Source organism: Colobus angolensis, unplaced genomic scaffold (genome assembly GCF_000951035.1).
Source record: "Colobus angolensis palliatus isolate OR3802 unplaced genomic scaffold, Cang.pa_1.0 Scaffold168, whole genome shotgun sequence".
Taxonomy (NCBI): Eukaryota; Metazoa; Chordata; class Mammalia; order Primates; family Cercopithecidae; genus Colobus; species Colobus angolensis.
In genome coordinates this window covers 5630234-5654903 of record NW_012114799.1, presented here as the reverse complement: position 1 = coordinate 5654903, position 24670 = coordinate 5630234, and the positions used below count along the sequence as shown (strand labels likewise).

The 24670-nt window shown below is 40.0% G+C and overlaps 1 protein-coding gene across 1 annotated transcript in view; it reads left to right on the top strand.

Moving 5' to 3' along the window:
- MCM6 (minichromosome maintenance complex component 6) overlaps window positions 1-24670 on the top strand; it is a 37466-nt gene that overhangs the window by 8804 nt on the left and 3992 nt on the right. Inside the window, exons 5-16 of the mRNA XM_011937733.1 lie at window positions 912-1077; window positions 1676-1821; window positions 2792-2942; window positions 5505-5646; window positions 9002-9143; window positions 10438-10545; window positions 11532-11687; window positions 15353-15481; window positions 16689-16850; window positions 20052-20187; window positions 21874-22029; window positions 23582-23721. Of these exons, the coding sequence (XP_011793123.1) occupies window positions 912-1077; window positions 1676-1821; window positions 2792-2942; window positions 5505-5646; window positions 9002-9143; window positions 10438-10545; window positions 11532-11687; window positions 15353-15481; window positions 16689-16850; window positions 20052-20187; window positions 21874-22029; window positions 23582-23721 (1734 nt within the window). The remainder of the gene's footprint in view (window positions 1-911; window positions 1078-1675; window positions 1822-2791; window positions 2943-5504; window positions 5647-9001; window positions 9144-10437; window positions 10546-11531; window positions 11688-15352; window positions 15482-16688; window positions 16851-20051; window positions 20188-21873; window positions 22030-23581; window positions 23722-24670) is intronic.

The following is a 24670-nucleotide window of genomic DNA, read 5'->3' as shown; positions in this document are numbered from 1 at the left end:
CCGGCTAGTTTTTTGTATTTTTTAGTAGAGACGGGGTTTCACCGTGTTAGCCAGGATGGTCTCGATCTCCTGACCTTGTGATCCGCCCGTCTCGGCCTCCCAAAGTGCTGGGATTACAGGCTTGAGCCACCGTGCCCGGCCTTTATTTAGCTTTCTTATATTAACCTGGTAGCTTATAAGATGCACATATTCTGCCATCAGCTTTGGGTAGGAGATGCCTTATCTTATAAAGTATGAGTCAGATTGGGTCTTAGTTTCGGGGGAGAACACAACTCTATAAAGGACACTTGACAATCAGGACATTTCAAGACAGACTAGATAATAGAAGATGTGTAATTTTATGAAATTAAATATTGTTTAATTATCTTGGTTGTGTTAATGGTATTGTAACAGGATTGTCTTTATTCTTAGAGATGAATGCTAAAATATTTAGGTGTGAAATTTCTTGATGTTTACAACTTTGTTCAAATATATAGTAAAAAAGAAAAAACATGTATCTGTAAATGTTAGCAGTTGTGTTGAAGTGGAGGGTATAAAAGGTGTATTTGAAATTTTCCGTAAAATTATCTTAAAGCTTAGGAGAAGATGGAACCTATAACATATTTAGAGTCATTTTGAACAAAGAGAAAAAAAAACTTTTTAAATGAGAGTAAAAGTGAAATTTTTTTTTTCCTCTGCTGCTTGAATCAGCATGAAGTTTTTAAATAGATGTAATCTTTTGCCAAATTGAACTATTTGACTAAAAGGAGTTTTAGAGTAGATAACTTTTAGGATGAATGTTGATGCATGTGAAAAGTCTGCTTAATGGGTCAGATAGTTTAGAATATGTCAGTATTTGTGGTATTTAATTTAGATTGTATGGCATCTGAAAGGGATCACTTCTCATTCTTGGCTGTTTGTCTTTATTACAGGTTCGTATTCAAGAGACCCAAGCTGAGCTTCCTCGAGGGAGTATCCCCCGCAGTTTAGAAGTTATTTTGAGGGCTGAAGCTGTGGAATCAGCTCAAGCTGGTGACAAGTGTGACTTTACAGGGACACTGATTGTTGTGCCTGACGTCTCCAAGCTTAGCACACCAGGTCAGTAATCTGTGGCTCAAATTTAACAAATTCTCAGTTACCTAAACTGCAGAATATCTAACTTCCCACATCTTTTTTTTTTTTTTTTTTTGAGGCAGAGTCTCACTCTGTCGCCCGACTGGAGTGCAGTGGCCGGATCTCAGCTCACTGCAAGCTCCGCCTCCTGGGTTTACGCCATTCTCCTGCCTCAGCCTCCCGAGTAGCTGGGACTAGAGGCGCCCGCCACCTCGCCCGGCTAGTTTTTGTATTTTTAGTAGAGACGGGGTTTCACCGTGTTAGCCAGGATGGTCTCGATCTCCTGACCTCGTGATCCGCCCGTCTCGGCCTCCCAAAGTGCTGGGATTACAGGCTTGAGCCACCGCGCCCGGCCCCACTTCCCACATCTTCATTGTCTTCTTTTTGGCTACCAATCAGAAGCTGAGCAAGAAACTGATGAGAATAAAAAGAAACTGGTTTTGCCACAAATGGTGCTATTCTGAAAGTATTCAAGGCTTAAGCGAAGTCTTTGGATTTATGGCTTTCATTTATTTGAGCAATTTTAAAGCTATTCAGCACCTTTAGTATTTAAGTTGTGAAACAGCCTGTCGTTCTGTTTCAGGAGCACGTGCAGAAACTAATTCCCGTGTCAGTGGTGTTGATGGATATGAGACAGAAGGCATTCGAGGACTCCGGGCCCTTGGTGTTAGGGACCTTTCTTACAGGCTGGTCTTTCTTGCCTGCTGTGTTGCACCAACCAACCCAAGGGTGAGTCGTTTTGGGGTTTTTGTTTGTTTTTGAAACAGTCTCTCTCTGTCACCCAGGCTGGAGTGCAGTGGCAAAGTCATGGCTCACTGTAGCCTCCACTTCCTGGGCTCAAGTGATCCTATCATCTCAACCTCCTGAGTAGCTGGGATTATAGGTATGAATCACTGCACCCAGCTAATTAAAAACTTTTTTTTAGAGATGAGGTCTTGCTCTGTTGCCCAGGCAGGCCAACAGTGAGTCTTAGTAGAGTGACAGCTTAAGAAACACCTACCCTGAGCCTGCCACAAAGTGATAGGATTCTGAAACATCTGGGTTATCTCATCAATGTTAAAAGCAGAGGATGGGGTTAAGATTTGATTAGTTTTAAAACGAAATCTTTGGACATATGTCTTTCTGATCTTGAAAAAAACAGTCTTATTTGATGTCTTACATAAGAGCTCAATGCTTTTAAGAACAGTGGTACAAATTATCCATGCTTTTTTTTGTTTTAAGTTTCACAGTTCCTCTGTTATGCTTTTGGAGGAAATATAAATAAAAAGATTTAGTAGTCTGGGAAGTAAATTTCTGAGAATGATGAACCCCTGGCAGTATTGTTCAGTTAACTTGATTCTGTATCATAAATGGGAGTTTGGAAAATAGTTCGGTATTGGAAAAAGGGAGTGAACATAATCTCTTACTTTATTTGCATCTTTATATCAGTGATTAACATTCTGCTATGGCTTATCTCTTGAGCATTCACATAGCTTTTTTTCTATTTAACTCACTGGACAAATGACACACCCTTAAGTGTCTTTGTTAACTGAGGGCTTACTAGTTTGGGGAGTTGTTTTTTTGTTTTTTTTGTTTTTTTTAAGAACCTTTACAGTCAATAAATTGTGAGGTTGACTTCCCACGCAATGAAGTTTCTTCTCCTTTATGCTCTTTTGACTGCTTCTATACTAATAATTCTTCCTTTGTTGTCTACCCTTAGTTTGGGGGGAAAGAGCTCAGAGATGAAGAACAGACAGCTGAGAGCATTAAGAACCAAATGACTGTGAAAGAATGGGAGAAAGTGTTTGAGATGAGTCAAGATAAAAATCTATACCACAATCTTTGTACCAGCCTGTTTCCTACTATACATGGTAAGAATTCCATCCATTTATACCATAAACTTGAAATCAAAATAATGATTATAAACAGCCGCAAGTGATTTCTTAAAGCACATAAATCAGACCATGAAAGTTTGTAGTGGGTCTAAAAGAGGTCATTTACAAAAGGACAGGTACATGATTTCACTTATATGAGGTACGTGTAATGTGCAAATTCATAGAGACAAGGTAGGATAGAGATTATCAGTGACTTGGTGAATGGGAGAAATGAGTTATTTAATGGATAAAGTTGCTATTCGGGATGATGACAAAGTTCTGGAAAGGGATAGTGGTGACAGTTATACAACATAATCTACTTAGTGCCACTGAACTATAGATTGAAAAATGGTTAAAATGATAGGTTTTATTATGTATTTTTATCACTTTTTTTTTTTAAGGAAAAGTTATTTCATCATCTTATTTCCTGGCCTTATGACAGAAATGCACTTAAAGTTTCAATATGCTAGACTAGTCTCCTGGCCTTTTTGTGGTTGTAGTCTCCTGGCCTTGTTATTGTTGTTGTGTGTATGCGCACACACGTGTGTGTGTGTGTGTGTTAGAGAGACAGAGTTTTGCTATGTTGTCTAGGCTGAAGCACTCCCTCCTGGGCTAAAGCAGTCTTCCTACCTCCAGCCTCCCCAGTAGCTGGGATTACAGGTGTAGGTCACCACACTTGGCTCTTGTTTGTCTTTTTACCAAGATAGAGTGTTTATGATTGGTTACTTGTTCTATCTCTACCTTTGGCAGTTTCACATTTTCCTGACTCTTGGTTGCTAGCTGTGTTTTGAAAGCTATAACTAACATTTTGGGCCTGGTGCTTTATCTTTGAACCCTTCCATCCTTGTCTTCTATACTCAATTGGGATTGTGGTAGGAACTCATTAACCTTTTTTAATTTTTTAAAATTTTATTTATTTGGTTTTTTTTTTTTTGAGATGCAGTCTCGCTCTGTCGCCCGGGCTGGAGTGCTGTGGCCGGTTCTCAGCTCACTGCAAGCTCCGCCTCCCGGGTTTATGCCATTCTCCTGCCTCAGCCTCCCGGCAGCTGGGACTACAGGCACCCGCCACCTCGCCCGGCTAGTTTTTTGTATTTTTTAGTAGAGACGGGGTTTCACCGTGTTAGCCAGGATGGTCTCGATCTCCTGACCTCGTGATCCACCCGTCTCGGCCTCCCAAAGTGCTGGGATTACAGGCTTGAGCCACCGCGCCCGGCCTATTTGTTTTTTTTTTTTTTTGAGACAGAGTCTCGCTCTGTCACCCAGGCTGGAGTGTAGTGGTGTGATCTCGGCTCACTGCAACCTCTGCCTCTCGGGTTCAAGCGATTCTCCTGCCTCAGCCTCATGAGTAGCTGGGATTGTAAGCATGCCCCACAACGCCAGGCTAATTTTTGTATTTTTAGTAGAGGTGGGGTTTCGCCATGTTGGCCAGGCTGGTCTCGAACTCCCTCCTGACCTCAAGTAATCCATCCACCTTGGCCTCCCAAAGTGCTGGGATTACAGGCATGAGCCACTGCATCCGGCCCTTTTTTTTTTATCTAAATATAAGTCAAAGAAGTTTTGTTTGTGGAATGGGTTTTTTGTTTTCTACCTCTTTTGTTTTGTTTTGTTTTGTAGGGTCTCACTGTCGCCCAGGCTGGAGTGCAGTGACAGCGAACACAGCCTACTGCAGCCTCAACCTCCTGGGCTTAAACAATTCTCCACCATAGCCCCCAAATTAGCTGGGACTACAGGTGCCTGCCACCGTGCCCAGCTAATTAAAAAAAAATTTTTTTTGAGAGATGGGATTTCACCAGGTTGCCTGGGCTGGTCTCAACCTCTGGGCTCAAGCAATCCTCCCGCCTTGGCCTTCCAAAGTGCTCGAATTACAGGCATAAGCCACCACACCCAGCCTAATTTTCTCCTTTAAGAAATGCCTTGTGTAAATTTGCATAGCACTTTGTCGATGGAGTTCACAGAGTAGATAATTCCACAGAAAAATGTTTAATATCACAGTGTTCTTTTTTAAGAAAATTGTTTTTCCTTCTTACTGGGTTTGTAAACTAAGCAGTCGTAAATTGCATTCAGCATCTTATTTAATCCACATGAATTCAGTTAACATATATTTATTCAGTACTGGTCACTGTAGGTGATAGAAGAGTGTTATGAACCATTTCCTCAAATTCTTGACAGAACTATAAGAACTGGCATTAAAAAGGACTAGCAAATGTGGTAGGCTGTAGTGGACATAGTTCATTTATCAGGAGAGATCGTCGAAGGCTAAGGCATTGGGTAAGGTTTTGTGTAGGAGGTAGGGCTCAGGACAAGTAAAGGCTCTGGCTTTTAGGATAGTGAGCACTGGCACAGTGACATCTGTGGTGTGGGAGAAAACATTGGAACAGTGGTTTAGGTGACCAAGTCCACAGAGCAAGAACCAAGATCAGAAGCCAGGTATTATTACTCCAGTTTTATGCTTTGCTTTAGCTGACTCTGCCTTTTGGTTGGTAAACATGCCTTTACTGTGTTTCCTGTGAAAGTTTCATGTTGAAAAATTAGGTTTTCATCTATAGCTTTTCATTTCAGGCAATGATGAAGTAAAACGGGGTGTCCTGCTGATGCTCTTTGGTGGCGTTCCAAAGACAACAGGAGAAGGGACCTCTCTTCGAGGGGACATAAATGTTTGCATTGTTGGTGACCCAAGTACAGCTAAGAGCCAATTTCTCAAGTAAGCATTTGCCTGATATAGTATAGCAGGAAAAAGTGTACATAGTTCCCAGGCTGGCTGTGCTACCAAGAATACAGTCACCATGGCCTTACTAGGAGTGTAAATTATGACTGTGTTAAATATATAATTCTCATAAAGATATGGCAACATTTTAAAATTTTTTTTTTTTTTGAGGAATTTTTTTAATGTCCCAAATAGGCAAACATACAGAGACAGAAAGTGGATAAACAATTGCCTGGGGGTAGGAGTGAGAGCATAGGTAGGGGACTTGGGGGACAGAAATGGGAAATGACTAGTAAAAGTCATGGAGTTTCTTTTTTTGGGTGATTACAATTTTCTTTTTTTTTTTTTTTTACTATTATCATACTTTAAGTTCTAGGGTACATGTGCACAACGTGCAGGTTTGTTGCATATGTATACTTGTGCCATGTTGGTGTGCTGCACCCATCAACTCGTCAGCACCACAATTTTTTAGAATAGGGAAAAATTGCCTGTAATACCAATCTCACATTGAACTCTTTAGTCTTTGTATAATATCTTTGTACAAAAGTGTTTGAATATGTGAATTATGTATGTTCATTATTATAAATCATATTATACATACTTGTAATTTTAATTTTCCCTAAACATTTTTTCCATGTTTCTTTTCGCATGGAAAAATCTCATGAGTTTCTCATTTTCACAGATGTCTTCTTCCATTACAAAATAATTTCCTTAGCCCTGTTAAATTTAACAGGATAGTTTATTATAATAATTATTGATATAGATGCGGTGAACATCATAATGTTATATATATATTTTTTGTTTGTTTCCTGTGGGTATATTGCTAGATACAGGATTGTTGAAACTTAAGAATACAAACATTTGTTAGGTTTTAAAATACTTTAAAACCTAAAACCTTTGGATGTACTTTCCAAAGGGAATGCTATGAGATATTTTATGTTAACTTTGTCAGTGTGAACACTATTTTTGACTATTTTTAGAAGCTGTAATAAATACTTGGTCACTTTCAAACTTTTAAGAAACTTAGGCCCAAAATAAAAGCAACCAGTTTCTGAGCACCTGCCATGTTCTCAGTGCTGTGTATGTGTTATGTCTTACTCTAGCAGCACCCAGACAGGCATATGTATTATTCCCTTTTTTTCAGGGAGTCACCACCTCTCCAAGCCTACAAGAAATTTGCCCACTCTCTTGTAGGTGAAAGGTAACACTGAGCCATGAATATTAAAATTCAGATACAGCTGCTGTTGCCTGCAAAACGTGTGTACTTCGTGCTACATCAAGCTGCCTTTTCTTTATTTGTTTTGGAAATTTGTAACATAGTACCATTTAGAATATTGAACGTTTTTAGTTGCAGTTTTACGAGTAAATATTTCTTTTGAACATATCACGAACTGAGTTTTAGATTTTACGATAGTAGTCCTGTGTTACAAAGGATTTTTTTTCCTTGTCATTTTCTCTCTCCCCCCACCCCCCAAAAAAAAGATGTACTACAGTGTTGCCTCTGGTAACAGTATCATGTGGTATGTGACAGTCTTAGTGAATTCTGTAGCATTTTTTATGTATAAAATCTGTGTATAATGATAGTTGGAGTATCCAATCTGGCTGCCTTTTTTTCTTGCCTAATTGCCCTTGATTAGAGCCATCAGTATAATGTTGAATAGAAGTGGCAAGAGCAGACATCCGTGTCTTGTTCCTGATCTTAGGGGCAAAACATTCAGCCTTTCACCTTTAAGTTTGATGTTATCTGTGGGTTTTCATAGATGCCCTTTGTCAGGTTAAAGAAAAAACCCTTTATTAGACTTAGGAAAATCTTCTCTATTCCTAGTTTGTTTGGTTTTTATAATGAAAGGTGTTGGATTTTGTCAAATACTTTTTCTACATTTGTTTTGGTGGTCATGTAGTTGTTTTATTAATTTAGCATATTGATTGATTTTCAGATGTTAAACCAATCTTGCATTCTGGAATAAACCCCATATCTAGTTTTGTTTTTTGTTTTTTTTTTTGAGGCGGAGTCTCGCTCCGTCCCCCAGACCGGAGTGCAGTGGCCGGATCTCAGCTCACTGCAAGCTCCGCCTCCCTGGTTTGCGCCATTCTCCTGCCTCAGCCTCCCGAGTAGCTGGGACTACAGGCGCCCGCTACCGCGCCCGGCTAGTTTTTTGTACTTTTTAGTAGAGACGGGGTTTCACCGTGTTAGCCAGGATGGTCTCGATCTCCTGACCTCGTGATCCGCCCGTCTCGGCCTCCCAAAGTGCTGGGATTACAGGCTTGAGCCACCGCGCCCGGCTGTTTTATTTTTAATTGCAAGACCTTCTGATAGTTGATTGTTGCTGTTTATTACTATTAAAGACTTTTAAAATTGATGTTTTAGCCAGGCGTGGTGGCTCACGCCTGTAATCCCAGCACTTTGGGAGGCTGAAGTGGGTGGATCACGAGGTCAGGAGATCGAGACCATCCTGGCTAATGCAGTGAAACCCCATCTCTACTAAAAATACAAAAAAATTAGCCAGGTGTGGTGGCGGGCGCCTGTAGCCCCAGCTACTTGGGAGGCTGAGGCAGGAGAATGACATGAACCCGGGAGGCAGAGTTTGAAGTAAGCCAAGATTGCGCCACTGCACTCCAGCCTAGGTGACAGAGCAAGACTCCGTCTAAATAAATAAATAAATACAATTTTAAAATAAATAAATAAAATTGATGTTTTAGGCTAGGCATGGTAGCTCACGTCTATAATCCCAGCACTTCGGGAGGCCGAAGTAGGCGGATCACCTGAGGTCAGGAGTTCGAGTCCAGCCTGGCCAACATGGTGAAACCCCATCTCCACTAAAAATACAAAAATTAGCCAGGTGTAGTGGCGCACACCTGTAATCCCAGCAACTTGGGAGGCTGAGGCAGGAGAATCGCTTGAACCCAAGTAGCAAAGGTTGCAGTGAGCTGAGATCACACCACTGCACTCCAGCCTCGGCGACAGAGCAAGACTCTGTCTCAGTTAAAAAAAATTGATATTTTTATCAGGTATTAACTCTGAAAATACAAAAATTAGCCAGGCGTGATGGCGCATGCCTGTAATCCCAGTTACTTGGGAGGCTGAGGCATGAGAATCGCTTGAATCTGGGAGGTGGAGGTTGCAGTTAGCTGAGATCGTGACACTGCACTCGTTTGGTGACAGAGCGAGAGTCTGTCTCAGAAAAGGAGATGAGCCTTCCCATTTAGTCTGTGCATGTGTCTTTATGAATTGCTTAAGCTTAATGCCACTCTCAGATGTTCTTTCAGCGATTTAAACTCTTCTGCTGGTTTTCATGGGAAGGGTGCTGTATAGTGACATATTAATGAGTCTTTGTATGATAACCTTGAACAGGCACGTGGAGGAGTTCAGCCCCAGAGCTGTCTACACCAGTGGCAAAGCGTCCAGTGCTGCTGGCTTAACAGCAGCTGTTGTGAGAGATGAAGAATCTCATGAGTTTGTCATTGAGGCTGGAGCTTTGATGTTGGCTGATAATGTAAGAACATTTTATACTCTTCAGTATAAAGAAGTCAGAATACCCCTACCCTATCAGTAAAGGCCTATAAGTTACCGTTAAAAAGATGTCCTTAAAAACAGCATTCTCAGCTGGGTGCGGTGGCTCACACCTATAGTCCCAGTACTTTGGGAGGCCGAGGTGGGTGGATCACCTGAGGTCAGGAGTTTGAGACCAGCCTGGCCAACATGGCGAAACCCCATGTTCTCTACTAAAAATACAAAAATTAGCTGGGCATGGTGGCGGGTGCCTGTGGTCCCAGTTACTCAAGAGGCTGAGGTGGGAGGATCACTGAGCCCGGGAGGTGGAGGTTTCCATGAGCCGAGATTGCGCCACTGTACTCCAGCCTGGGTGACAGAGCGAGACTGTCTCAAAAAACACAAAACAAAAAACCCCAGCATTCTTTAGTAAATAATTCATAGTTTTCTTCATCTAGAATTTAAAATTGTGATAATTGATCAGCATGTCCTGAGCATGTGTGTTTGCTGTGACTAGTTTAGATCAGTAGATGTGTACAAGTTGTAGGTATAAAATCAATCCTGGAGTTCACACAAGGTTTTGATGTTGAGTGAAAGTACAGTAAGTGTATATTTTTAGTTATGCTCTTAGTTTTAAGTCAATTGTGTGATTCTTTGTAGCTTTAGGATCTGTTGAATTATCTTCCTTAGAAAAGGGAGTTCAGAGTCTTCACTTACCTATCTTCTACTAGTTAGGAGAATAGAAGAGTCCCTGCGGTAGCAGACTTAGTGAGTTTACTTGTAATTTTCCATCTGAAAGACTGTTGTTGTTTTTTCAAGATGAAGTCTTGCTCTGTCGCCCAGGCTGGAGTGCAGTGGTGCAATCTTGGCTTACTGCAACCTCTGCCTCATGGGTTCAAGCAATTCACCTGCCTCAGCCTCCCGAGTAGCTAGGATTACAGGTGTACGCCACCACACCTGACTAATTTTTGTATTTTCAGTAAAGACGGGGTTTCACCATGTTGGCCAGGCTGGTCTCGAACTCCTGACCTCATGATCCGCCCACCTCAGCCTTCCAAAGTGCTGGGATTACAGGCATGAGCCACCACACCTGGCCATTGTGGTTTTTTAAGAGACAGGGTCTCACTCTGTCACCCAACTTGGAGTACAGTGGCCATCATAGCTCACCGTAACCTCAAATGCCTGGCCTTAATTAAGCATTCTTCCTGCCTCGGCCTCCCAAAGTGCTGGGATTACAGGTGTGAGCCATGCATCCAGCTTGAAAGACAGCTTCTTAGGCTTGATTTGTTTGGTTACAGGGTGTGTGTTGTATTGATGAATTTGATAAGATGGACGTGCGGGATCAAGTTGCTATTCATGAAGCTATGGAACAGCAGACCATATCTATCACTAAAGCAGGAGTGAAGGTATGTGTATCTACTGTTCTACTGCATTGTCCATAGCCTTGTTGATTAATGTAGTACTAGAGAAGTTCACCTGGATAAAATTCATTACTTCAACTTGTAATGCTGTTCATTAAAATGGAAAATACAGCCCTGAGAATTATTTATTCAAACTATAAATGTTGTTTAGAGTACTGTGTAAATGTATTGCTGTGATAGTAGAGGAAAATGTCCATGAACAAAGCTTCATTTTCTTTGACGAAGCATGCTCCAATTATAACAAAAATAACCAAAGATCAACAGATAGTTATTTATATTAACAGATAATTTAAATGAAAATAAGTATGATAGTATAACCAATACTAGGGAGAATCTAAACTTTAAAAGCTACAGATTCAAGTAGATTTTAAGCAGTACAGAATTGTAAATTGAAAAGACAACTCTTTCCCTGCAACTCCCAGCAACAGTAGATGCTTAGTAGTATCTAATGGATAAAAAGGAATTTCAGGAGGAAGAAAAATTATTGAGTTTGTGCCCCTTTTAGGAATATTTTGTACATAAATAAGCATAATACTGACAGTTTCATTCCTGCTGGTTTAACTTCATAATTTTATTTTGGCAATCTTTTACCAGAACATATTAGATCAACTTTGGTTTTTTATTACTTTCCCATATTCAATTGTATATACCACAGCTTGATTCTTTAGACTCCTGTTGAGTGACATTTGGTTCATTTTTAGTGTTTTGTATTACAAACAAAATTGTAGTAAGCATCCTTGAACACAGCATCCTCTTATATTTGGCTATAAGAGAAATTTCTGACGAATTGATGTCTTCAACGGTGTGCACATCACACCGCCAAAATCACATAGGAGTTCCTGTTTATGTGAAAAAGGATATCATTATTTTGGTTTGCGTTTAGTGAATTATGGGTGAGATTGAACATTTTGTTACATATTTATTGGCTGATGTCTATTTAAACCTGTTAAGATTCTTTATTTTGTGGTCAGGCTACTCTGAACGCCCGGACATCCATTTTGGCAGCAGCAAACCCAATCAGTGGACACTATGACAGATCAAAATCATTGAAACAGAATATAAATTTGTCAGCTCCCATCATGTCCCGATTCGATCTCTTCTTTATCCTTGTGGATGAATGTAATGAGGTAACCCCATGAGCTTCCTTTTTTATTTCCGCTTTGAGTAATCGAGTGAGACAAGGCTGGAAGATACACTGCTCAACAGCTGGTGCATGTGTGTGCCCCAGCCTTTGATTTCCCTCAGGGTGGCACAGGATTGGGCAAAGGGTTTAGTAAGCAACTCAAAATAAAGTCATTTGAATTGCCGCTTCCACTTAATTTTGTTAAAGAATATTAAGTTTTCAGGTTTTGTTACTATTTCTCAAAAGGAAACAAGTTACAGTTAACTTCCAACCACACTTTTTTTTTTTTAAACAGCCTCTCACTGGAGACTGGGCTGGAGTGCAGTGGCGCAGTCTTGGCCTACTGCAACCTCCACCTCCCAGGTTCAAGTGATTCTTGAGTCTCAGCCTCCCAAGTAGCTGGGATTACAGGCATGTAACACCACACCTGGCTAATTTTTATATTTTTAGTACAGACAGGGTCTCACCATGTTGGTCAGGCTGGTTTTGAACTCCTGGCCTCCAGTGATCCACACCTACCTCAGCCTCCCAAAGTGTTGGGATTATAGGTGTGAGCCACTGTGCTGGGCCCCAACCAAACTCTTAAGATTTTTATATGATTTTTTGTTTTGTTGATTTTATTTTTCAGTCACCTTGAAAAAAACTGGGATGCCAAAGAAATTTCTTCTTTTTTGTTAAATTATGAGTCATTTATCTTCGTATTTTTTCCTATCAAGTTGCTGAATGTATTTTACCTTTTTTTCTTACTTTTAAGATTGAGTGAAAAAATGTAGATTTACTTGGATTCTGATACGTTAATTATTAGAGTTATTTGTACTTAAATATTTAACAATGTACCTCAGATACCCACAGAACTATAAAATGACAGTTTGTAGGAACTAATATTTTAGGCCGTACTTTTTAAATCACTGAGCATGGAGGTTCTACATTTTATTAGGTACGATACACAACTCTTTATTACAGTGGAACTTTAAATATTATCTAAATAAAAGCAACCTTCCATTTTGTGTTTGGAGGGCTTGGATTTTTATTTATTTGTTTTTTAAAGACAAAGTCTTATTCTGTCACCCAGGCAGTGCCACAACCCTAGCTCATTGCAACCTCAATCTCCTGGGTTCCAGTGATCCTCCTGTCTCGGCCTCCCAAGTAGCTGAGACTACAGGTGTATACTACCACACCTGGTTAATTTTTTCATCTTTTTGTAGCAACAGCAACAAGTTCAAGACCCGTGTTGGTCTTGAACTCTTGGCCTCAAACTACCTTACCACCACAGCCTCCTGAGTAACTAAGATGATAGGCCTGCACCATCATACCTGGTTTGGTTTGGTTTGGTTGTTTTTTTCCCTTCACAATACAGAGACATATTTAATCACCAGATAATTGAGTTGTCTGATTTTCACACATGATTCATTAAAGTAGCTTTAGTAGCAGATCAAGTTATAAACCTTTAAAACATTCGAGATTTTTTAAAAACAGTTTTGTTTTGTTTTGTGATGGAGTCTTGCTCTGTTGCCCAGGCTGGAGTGCAGTGGCATGATCTTGGCTCACTGCAACCTCCACCTCCTGGGTTCAAGTGATTCTTCTGCCTCAGCCTCCCGGGTAGCTGGGATTACAGGCGTGAGCCACCATGCCTGGCTTGTTTTGTTTTTGAAACAGGGTCCTACTCTTTCCTGCAGTGGTGCAATCATGGCTCACTGCAACCTCAACCTCCTGGGCTAATGCAGTCCTCCCATCTCAGCCTCCCGAGTAGCTGGGACTACACATGTGCACCATTGTGCCTGGCTAACTTTTGAATTTTTTGTAGAAACAGGATTTTGCCATGTTGCCCAGGCTGGCCTCTAACTCCTGAGCTCAACCAGTCCGCCCACCTCAGCTTCTCAAAGTGTTGGGATTATAGGCATGTGCCACCGTACCTGGCCAAAAAGCCTTTTTTCTTTCTTTTCTTTTTTCTTTTCTCTCTTCCTTTCTTTTCTTTTCTTTCTTTTCTTTTTCCTTCCTTCCTTCCTTCCTTTCTTCCTTCCTTCTTTTCTTTCTTTCTCTCTCTCTCTCTCTCTCTCTTTCTTTTCTTTTCTTTTTTTTGAGATGGAGTCTCACTCTGTTACCCAGTCTGGAGTGCAGTGTTGCAGTCTCAGCCCACTACAACCTCCGCCTCTCAGGTTCAAGTAATTCTCCTGCCTTAGCCTCCTGAGTAGCTGGGATCACAGGTGTGAGCCACCATGCCCGGCATTTTTAGTAGAGACAGGGTTTCGCTATGTTGGCCAGGCTGGTCTCGAACTCCTGACCTCAGGTGATCCCCCTGCCTCGGCCTCCCAAAGTACTGAGATTACAGGCGTGAGCCACTGCGCCCAGCCGCAGTTATTTATTTTGAGACAGGGTCTGGCTCTATTGCCCAGGCCAGAGTGCAGTGGCGTGATCTCAGTTCACTGCAACCTCTGCCTCCTGGGCTCAAGCCACCCTCCCACCTAAGCCTCCTGAGCAGCTACAGGTGCAGGCCACCATGCCTAGCTAAGTTTTGTATTTTTTGTAGAGACAGAGTTTTGCCATGTTGCCCAGTCTAGTCTTGAACTCCTGAGCTCAAGCTGTCCACCAGCCTTGGCCTCTCAGAGTACTAGGATTACAGGCATGAGCCACTATTCCGCCCAAACCACTTTTTAATTAGAAATGATCTCAAACTTCCAGAAAAGTTGCAAGAAATGGAATAGTGCATAGAACACCCATATACCCTTTACCTGATTCACATATTAACATTACCCTGTTTGCTTTATTACTTACTGTCTCTATATATCTGCACACTTTTTCCCTGAACCATTTCAGACCAAGTTGCATATTTTGGGGTCTTTTTTTTTTTTTTTTTCAATATTCTGGGATGAATATCTTCAAAATTTAGTGGCTAAGAGCACAGTCTCTGAAGCTAGACTATTCAAATACTGGCTCCACTCCTTAACTGTGACCTTGGATAAATTATTTAACCTTCTAGGCCTCAATTTGCCCATGTATAAAATGGGGATAATATCATTTACCTAATAAGGTTTTTGTGAGGATTGCATAAGTTAATTCTTCTAAGACCTGCTTAAGACAACAGTGTCTCATACACTGAGGGCCCTATAAATGTTAGTTCTGCTATTTTTGTTGTTTTGTTTTTGAGACAAGGCTTGCTCTGTTGCCCAGGCCGGAGTGCAGTGGTGCAATCATGGCTTCACTGCACCTTCAACCTCCTGGGCTCAAGTGATGCTCCTGCCTCAGCCACCTGAGTAGCTGGGATTACACATGTGCACTACCATGCCCAACTAATTTTTTTGATTTTGTAGCGACAGAGAGGGTCTCACTTTGTTTCCCAGACTGGTCTCAAACTCTTGGCCTCAAGCTCTCCTCTCACATCAGTCTCCCAAGGTGTTGGGATTACAAGTGTGAGCCACTGCACTTTACCCTACTGTTTTTAAAGTCATTCCTTCAGGTATAGTTTTAAGAGTGGGGCAATGGTATACATTTAAAAGTTTGATTTTAAATCCATCTGTTCCCAAACTTTCATCAGAAACTTGGTACCCATTAATACTTCTGTAAGTGGCATATTAGAGCTTATTTTTGGCTATAAATCATTTCTTATTGCCTGGGATAGTCTGGAGAAGATATTGCTGTGACTATCAAAGTGATTTTCTTGTTTTGAATTAGGTTACAGATTATGCCATTGCCAGGCGCATAGTAGATTTGCATTCAAGAATTGAGGAATCAATTGATCGAGTCTATTCCCTCGATGATATCAGAAGATATCTTCTCTTTGCAAGACAGTTTAAACCCAAGGTAACCTACCCTTTTGTACTGGGATAAGGTATAATGGGTATATTGAAGTGGAATTTAAATAAGTGTATTATATGGAAATTAACTGAACCTGTCATCTACCTTAGTTCCTAAATTTTACAACTTTTTTTTTCTGGAACAGCAATTTGTTTTTTCAGAGAGGGCTGAGAAAGGAAACTTTAAAAAAAATTCTGAATAATTCCATTATTCGTTTGGTGGTAATAAGATTTTTATGGCGGAAGAGTTTTGGATAACTGGATAATCTAGAACATTCTTTTATTTCCAACATTACTAAGAACCTTAAAATTGTTTATGTGCCTAAATCAATAGTTGAATTTTTCTTTGAGGGAAACATTGGATTCCTCAAGGCCATTATGATAAATACGAATTACTGTTTTACAGTGATTGATGTATTGTATTGGACTGACTCCATCCTAGACCCAGGATTCTTACCTGGACATAAACCCCCAAATGCTTGGCATTTTCCCAAAATAGGGTATGAAAAGGAAAAAAAAATTTCATTCTGGTTGAGATTTTTACACTGTTGGCCAGCTTGACTTCTGGAAGGTGTTACTAGGTATTGATCATTTATCATCTTCACTTGATTATTCATGAGATTGTGGTTGGCTGTCACTGTCCCAGAAGAAATTTAATCATTTAAGGGTTATGGGTGATTCTTGTGTAAAAAAGAGCATCTGTTCTCCATGACTGCATACTGATATACTGATCCCTGTGTAACCTTGGCATGCTTCCTTAATATGCTGAATTCTTTGCTCTGAAAAGCTGAATGTCCTTTAGATATAAAGTTTATTGAAACAGCTTTTTTTCCCCCAAAGACAGCATGAGTTAATTGAGCCTCAAATACTGAGCATTAATTTGTTTAATGAGCATTGACATCCTGAGGTGTAAAAGACATTACGTCTTGTTCCATTGCTTCAGCTTGTTAAGCAGCTTTTAGAAATGGTCATTTGCTTAAATACTAAGCTTTTTTTTCATGTGCATAAAATTAGTAACGTGGGATTCACAAGCCTGCTTATTATTAATCTCTTTTGAAAGACATTACAATAGTAATTTATTGTCACTGGCTTCTCCAAGTGTCAACCCTCTCAGTTCCCTAAATGTTCCCACCTGGAAGGCTCTTAAACTCAGGTTTACCGTAGCTCTCATCAAATAGAAATGTTTCTCTAACTTGAGTGATGATCTGAAACAGATTTCCAAAGAGTCAGAGGACTTCATTGTGGAACAATATAAACATCTCCGCCAGAGAGATGGTTCTGGAGTGACCAAGTCTTCGTGGAGGATTACAGTGCGACAGCTTGAGAGCATGATTCGTCTCTCTGAAGCTATGGCTCGGATGCACTGCTGTGATGAGGTATCAGAGTCACTTTGATATGATGAGAGCAGAGATAAACAGATTTGTTGCCTTGTAGGCATGTTTTTAATCTTTGGTATGGGACGTACTAGAATTCGCTGCAAATATATTTTTATGTAACTGTCGAGTGCTCACAGGACCATGGAATTCTTCCCTTTAAAAAGCTCGTTAAGCATTTGAGTGTAGTTGTTAGACGGAGATGATCACGTCATAGGTTATAGAGTGCATAAAGACGTAAGTTACCATTTAATACCTTTCATTCAGGAAAAATGTACTTAGACCCCACAAGGTACTAGTAGGCCTCTGCGCTGGCAATACAGATAAGATAATGTAGCCCCTGGCCTCAGAGGAACTCTCCTCCTTAGGTTACATTTGTATAATGTTTGATTTTTAGATTGTTCTTTGAGCCCTGCGTTCCACGAGGATAGGTCAGTGGGTATTAATGGGGTAAAAGGGGAGTAGTACGAAAGGGCAATCAAACGTCCCATCTTCGCTTCAACCAAAGCAGCCCTGCTTTTTCCTAGTTTTATTAATAGGTTTGATGTAAGGTTTTCTTTGAAAAGGGGGTTTGGCTTTTTTTTTTTACAGTATGATGAGTTTTTTCACATACGTCCTTATGAATACCCAGCTCAAGATCCAAAACATTTCCATAATTTCAGAAAGTTCCCCTGCCTCTTTTCAGTCTTAGCCCTCTTCCCCTGAAGTAACCACTGTTCTGACTTCAATCACTACTTTTATCCCACAGGTTAATTTTTTGACGTTTTTCCCCTAAATTTTCAAATTCTTTGATATGGTACTTTACTGTTGACCAAGTATTTTCACACTAAGTTATTTAATATTCTTTGATTCACCTAATATTTAGGGAACACCTGTAGGGGACAAATAATGAATGAGAGCCCCTGCCTTCCATTGCTGCTAATCTGGTGGGAAGGAGACATGTATTTAATTAAGCATGTAAAAAATGAGAGAGAGTGGGTGATCAAATAATCTCTATACCAAATCCCCATGACACACAGTTTACCTATGTAACAAACCTGTGTGTGTACCCCTGAACCTAAAATAAAGGTTGGAAAGAAAGAAAAAAAACCAATGAGAGGGAGAATATAATACAGCATCACAAGCAGAGTACTGAGATGAATTACTTTAGGAGGAAGAGGACTCAGGGAGGGGCCGACATTTAAACCCAGTTACTGAAGGGTGTGCAGAATTTGGATAGGCCAGATATCCTGGGACAAGGTTATTCTAAAACCATGCTAACATTTGTACTTTTTTTTTCATTGTGATAGGTCCTGAAATGAGTTTCATGAAACTGATATGTGTCTTAGGGCAGTCTCTAATTTATTTTTATTTTGTTCTATTTTTAAAAATTAGTCTTTAAATAGATAGCAAATTCACATGATATTAAAATATATGCACATAAATTATACACACAAACATATTTTCTGAATGAAATTTAGTATCTTTGCATATATTTAAGAGCTATTTCTGTCTCTTTATATGTTCATAATCTTTATCCGTTAAAAAAACTATTTTGTTAGAAAGGCCTTTCTCACTCTAAGATTATAAAAAATTCTCCCATTATTTTCCTAGCTAGTTTTCTAGTTGTTCCATCACCATTTATTGAACAATCCATCTTTTTGACACTGGTTCGGCATGCCTTAATTATATATTCTTGTGTGTGTTAGGATTTCCTTTTGTACTTTCTATTCTGTTTCATTGAGTCTTATCAGCTCCTCTTACATTGGTACCATGATGTTTTAATCTATGGGGCTTTGTAGTTTAAATGTAGGGCTAGTTCCAGCGTGTTGTTCTCTTTCAGCTGTTAGGAACTTAGAAATCAGCTTGCTCTGTTTTAAAAAAAAACCTGGTATTTTTTATCAGTATAACATTCAATTTATATTAACTTGAAGAATTGAAAACATCTTTATGATTTTTCCTATTCAATAGGATAGCACTTAGAATAGGTTAGGTTGTACTACTATAAAAATCTCAGCTGCATAAAACAATTTTTTTGCTTTGCTACACATCCGTTAGGTCATCAGGGGACTCACCTTGTCAAGTTACTCAGAGATTCAGGCTGATATAAAGGCTTGATCTTGATATATGCTTTTTTGATGACAGAAAGCAGGGAAGAGAAGGTGGTGAGCCACATGCTTTCTTTCTCCACCTTCTATCCGGAAATGGCACATACTCACATTTCATTCGCCAGAGAAATTAACATGGCCGCCCCTAAGTTCAAGTGGATAGAGAAATGCCTTCCTACCAGGTGCCCAGAATGAGAAGAGCAAACATTTGTGAACAGTTCTGATTACCACAAATACCACAAACACCTTTCCACTTAAGTCTTTCGTTTCACTCAGTAGTGTTTTAAACTTTTCTTCATATGTTTTTCGACATTTCTTATTGATTTCTTGATATTTTATCATTTTTGTTGGTACTGGAAGTAGCCTTTTTTTCCATTTCATTTTCTGTCCAGTTTCATTGCTGGTTGTTTTTTTGTTTTTTGTTTTGTTTTTGAGATGGAGTCTCACTCTCTCGCCCAGGCTGAAGTGCAGTGACGCAATCTCGTTTCAGTGCAACCTCTGCCTCCCGGGTTCAAGTGATTCTTCTGTCTCAGCCTTCCAAGTGGCTGGGATTACAGGCATGCGCCACCATGCCCAGCTAATTTTTTGTATTTTTAAGTAGAGATGGGGTTTCTTCATGTTGGTCAGGCTTGTTCTCTAACTCCCAACCTCAGGTGATCTGCCTGCCTCTGCCTCCCAAAGTGCTGGGATTATAGACGTGAGCCACCATGCCTGGCCTAGTTCTTATGGGATGTATATGTCTTTGGGTTCATATGATATGTATATATGTTTGTATTTCTACAGGTACATACTTAGGAGTGGAATTGTTGGGTCATGTTTTTGTGCCAAACAGTTGGGTCAATTTCTGTTTTCACCTGCTGTGAATGAGAGTTGCTGTACCTTCTTGTCAACACTTGATACTGTCAGTCATTTTAGCCATTCTGGTGAATTTATAGTGCTGTCTCTGTGTATGTAAGAGAGAGAATGAGAGAGGGTGTTTGTGAGAAAATCAAAGCAACACTGAGAGTGTGTGTGTTTGTGAGAAAACCAAAATACATACTACTGTGATTTCATTGGGAGAAAATCTGTTTGGTATATCAAGAAAAGTAACTGAATTACTTCATCATTATTGGTTTAGGTCCAACCTAAACATGTGAAGGAAGCTTTCCGGTTACTGAATAAATCAATCATCCGTGTGGAAACACCTGATGTCAATCTAGATCAAGAGGAAGAGATCCAGATGGAGGTAGATGAGGGTGCTGGTGGCATCAATGGTGAGATACTTGTTCATATGACTGTTTTGGAGTTAGGGACCAAAACATTTTCTGAGATGTCATGTGGTAGAAGTACACCTGCTGATGGTTAATGAAGTCTATGGTAGCAAAAAGGAAAAAGCAGATACTGAATTCTATTAACTGTTTATAAGTTAAAATGAAACTAAATAGTTGATATATATATGTACTTAGCCGGTGCGGTGGCTCTCACCTATAATCCCAGCACTTTGGGAGGCTAAGGCAGGCGGATCACAGGGTCAGGAGTTTGAGAACACCCTGGCCAATATGGTGAAACCCCGTCTCTACTAAAAATACAAAAATTAGCTGTGCGTGGTAGAGGCTGCCTGTAGTCCCAGCTACTTGAGAGGCTGAGGCAGGAGAATCTCTTGAACCCGGGAGGCGGAGGTTGCAATGAGCTGAGACGCACCACTGCACTCCAGCCTGGGTGACAGAGGGAGACTCTGTCTCAAAATATATATGTATGTATATATATATATATATTTGAGAGACTAAAATAAAAGGCACCAAAATGGTGATAATAGACATAAATCCCCTGGGTTTTACCCTAATTTGTATTGTTGTTTTGCTTCTGAATTAAAAACATTGTTTAAATCACATTAGAACAGAAAAATACTAGAAATTTTATTTATTTTGAGATGGAGTCTCATTCTGTCACCCAGGCTGGAATGCCTTGGCACACTCGTGGCACTGCAGACTTAACTTCCTGGGCTCAAGCAGTCCTTCTCCCTCAGCCTCTCTAATAGCTGGGACTATATGGCCATGCCACCACTTCTGGCTAATTTTTTGAAAATTTTTTGTAGAGACAGGATCTCGCCATATTGCCCAGGCTGGTAGAATTTTTTATTTTGTATATAATACTGCAAGTGGACTTTCAGATTGTGAAGTCTTTATATCTCTGATCCCTCACATTCCTCCCAAGTTAGTTTTTGTCTTTACTAGTAGAGTTTATACATTTGCTTCTAATTTATTTGAAAATTATTATATACTCTGTGTAAGTGTATGCTTGGTTGTTGTTTTTTTGGTTTTTTTTTTGTTTTTTTTTTTTTTTTTGAGACAGAGTTTTGCTTTTGTTGCCCAGTCTGGAGTACAATGGTGCAGTCTCATCTCACTGCAACCTTTGCTTCCCGTGTTCAATCTATTCTCCTGCCTCAGCCTTCTGAGTAGCTGGGATTACAGGCACCCACCACCATGCCCAGCGAATTTTTGTATTTTTAGCATAGACAGGATTTCACCATGTTGGCCAGGCTGGTCTCAAACTCCTGACCTCAAGTGATCTGCCCGCCTTGGCCTCACAAAGTGCTGGGATTACAGGCGTGAGCCACTGCACCTAGCCAGTTTATTTCACTTTTCATTTTTATTTTTTGGCAGAGGAGATCATGTGGGAATGTATGCTTGTTTTAAAATTAGTATTAAGGCTGGGTGTGGTGGCCCATGCCTGTAATCCCAGCACTTTGGGAGACCAAAGCAGGAGGATCACTTGAACCCAGTAGTTCGAGACGAGCCTGGGCAACATAGCAAGACCCTGTCTCTAAAACAAACAAACATAATAATAATTTTTAAAAGTTAAAAAATCAGTATTAAATATAAGTAGTATATTTGTAAATACTTGACAAGGAGATGTTAGGGGCACAAAAATAAGATTCAGGTGGTCAATTTTTCACTTAGGTCATGCTGACAGTCCTGCTCCTGTGAATGGGATCAATGGCTACAGTGAAGACATAAATCAAGAGTCTGCTCCCAAAGCCTCCTTAAGGCTGGGCTTCTCTGAGTACTGCCGAATCTCTAACCTTATTGTGCTTCACCTCAGAAAGGTGGAAGAAGGTGAGGCTTACCTGGTACTGCTTACATGCTCGGTCACTTCTGTAAGCTCTGTTCACATAGGCCACTTGTGATTGCCAAACTTCGTGTTGTTCTGTTGGAAGAAAGGATAAGTTGTTAGATAAATTCACTTTAGCAAAGTAAATTTGTGGAGTATCAGCATACCTGCCAGCCTGAACATTTCTTCACAAGCTTATTGTCAGGCAGAGGTTTGTAGGTCCTTCTTTTTAACATTCTAAGCCTATTTTAATAATTTTGGGACCTGATAACATATGAAGCAGCACATACAAATGTTTTTACAAATGCAAAATTACTATTCCCTTACAATGATCCTGTTTAAAACAGCTGGACCCTTAGGGTATATTTTAACAGTAATTAATTGAACCCAGAAATCTGTACTATCAAAAGGCCATTGTAGACTAGAAATGGGGTAAAATCCTCATCTAGTTATTAGTAAAGTGTGGCATCTGGACACTAGTACGCTTCCTACCCTTAACTGCTTTACCATGCTATTCAAAGTTTTATCACCCTATAGTTAACTAGAAAGCGGAAGGAAAAATTATGAATTCAAGATGTTGAATCTAAACTTCTACTTGATAGTTAAGTATCAGATAATTCTTGATTAAAAGCCCCAAGGATGGCTTGTGCCGGCTTCCTGGAATATTTTGTCATCACAGTATTTGCTCTGCTATGAAAGAAGAGAACAAGAGATTGTCGTTTCTGCCCTTGTTCCCTTGGGAACTTTAGACCAGTAGGAGAGAAGGCAACAAAGTGGCCACTATGACACCTCAGCTTTTGTCCTCATTCCCATCTTGCACAAAATGATTTGGAAACTCAGGGTGTTTTTGATTCATGTTATACGTCATTATTCTTTTCTCCCTCATACAGCTAAGTTTTAAACATAGCAGAAGTTGAGTTTTATGATAGTTATATGTTATCCAGGTCCAAACATTTCCTATGTGTTGACAGTTCTACCAGGACTTTCTAAAAGTCTGTCTGGTAGACGTTGGACTTGTTAAAAGAAGCAGGCAGTTCAGTTAGTAAGATGAACCTTGCTAAAATAAACAGGTAATTTTTTATTTTGAGTGAATACTCACGAATTTTACTTAAACTCCAGTTCCATAAAGCCTTGCCCTTTCTACAGAGGAAAAGTTGTTATATTTCAGAATTTTTGCTTGCTATTGCTTCATTCCTAATTTACGCTTTTAGTTTCTGTTGGCAAACATTCTCAGAGGTGGTAAAGCATAAGAAGATGAAGAAAAGACCTTCATACTTTGAAATCTTAATAGCTTTAAGAAACGTATTTCTTATAATCTATTTTATTAGGTTTCTCTCCTTATGGATAAAGGAAGGCATGCTTTAATACAAGTGATACGACTTGTTATTTCAGGCTTATGCTAGAACATTGCGGACTTTACGTCAGCAGATGTACTTTCGGACAGCTTGATGTTTATCTAATCTGTACATTACCTTGTTGTATATGTGGCAGAAATTTAACCAAGGACTGACGGTACAATTTGCTAGGTTAATTTAAATGTGGTTTTTTTTGTTGCAGAAGAGGACGAGTCAGCATTAAAGAGGAGCGAGCTTGTTAACTGGTACTTGAAGGAAATCGAATCAGAGATAGACTCTGAAGAAGAACTTATAAATAAAAAAAGAATCATAGAGAAAGTTATTCATCGACTCACACACTATGTAGGTGCAGAAGTGCGCTTGTTCTGGTATCAGGGAGGGAGGAAGTTCATGCCCTGTGTCTGCAGGTTCACTAGTGAAATTTTTTTTGACCTTTGTTTGTTTTGAATCATTGGAGTATAGTTAGAAGTATGAGTTGTAAAATAAGGGAGAATTAATAGCAGGTAAATGACTTATTTCCTCTGCTGAAACAAGCAGAATTTAGGTTAAGTCTCAGAAGGTGGGATTGAGGTCTTACTAGTTAGGTGTTTTAAGCTTGTTTCCCACCCTCCTGTTTGCCCTTGGTCGTACTGCTATCACTTACTCCCTATGTTTCATTTTCCTCACATTCTTAGTTCCCACCTTACCCAACCCAATAGTAAATCTTCTGTCTTACTTATTTGGTGAAACCTCAAGCTAGGTTAAATATAACTTTTTTTCTTGTATCCTTTTCTGAGCAGCTGAAATTATCTGGAGAAAAGCATACAATTGTGAGCCCAGTCTTACTTAAATTGATGACCAGAAGTCTCAAGTGGACAGTTCTTATTGTCTCATCAACCTCATGACAGCACTGCCCAGTGCAATTCCTTTTCCCTGGTCAGCTCTTTGCGTCACTGTCTCACAGGACCATCGCATGCCTTCTCTCCACTCCTGTCAGCTGGCCATTCGCAGTACTCAGCCTCTCCACAGCTTTGTCACAGTTGATCACTCTTAGAAATACTGTCCTCTTAACTTGGTTCTGAGTCACTATATCCTCCTGGGGCTTCTTTCTCACTGGTTATTCTCTCTTAGTCTCTTTCCCTGAATCTATCTTTTTTTTGAAACGGAGTTTCGCTCTTGTTGCGCAGACTGGAGTGCAATGGCACAGCTCATAGCAGCCTCCGCCTCCCGGGTTCAAGTGATTCTCCTGTCTCATCCTCCCAGGTAGCTAGGATTACAGGAGCCTGCCACCATGCCCAGCTAATTTTTTTTT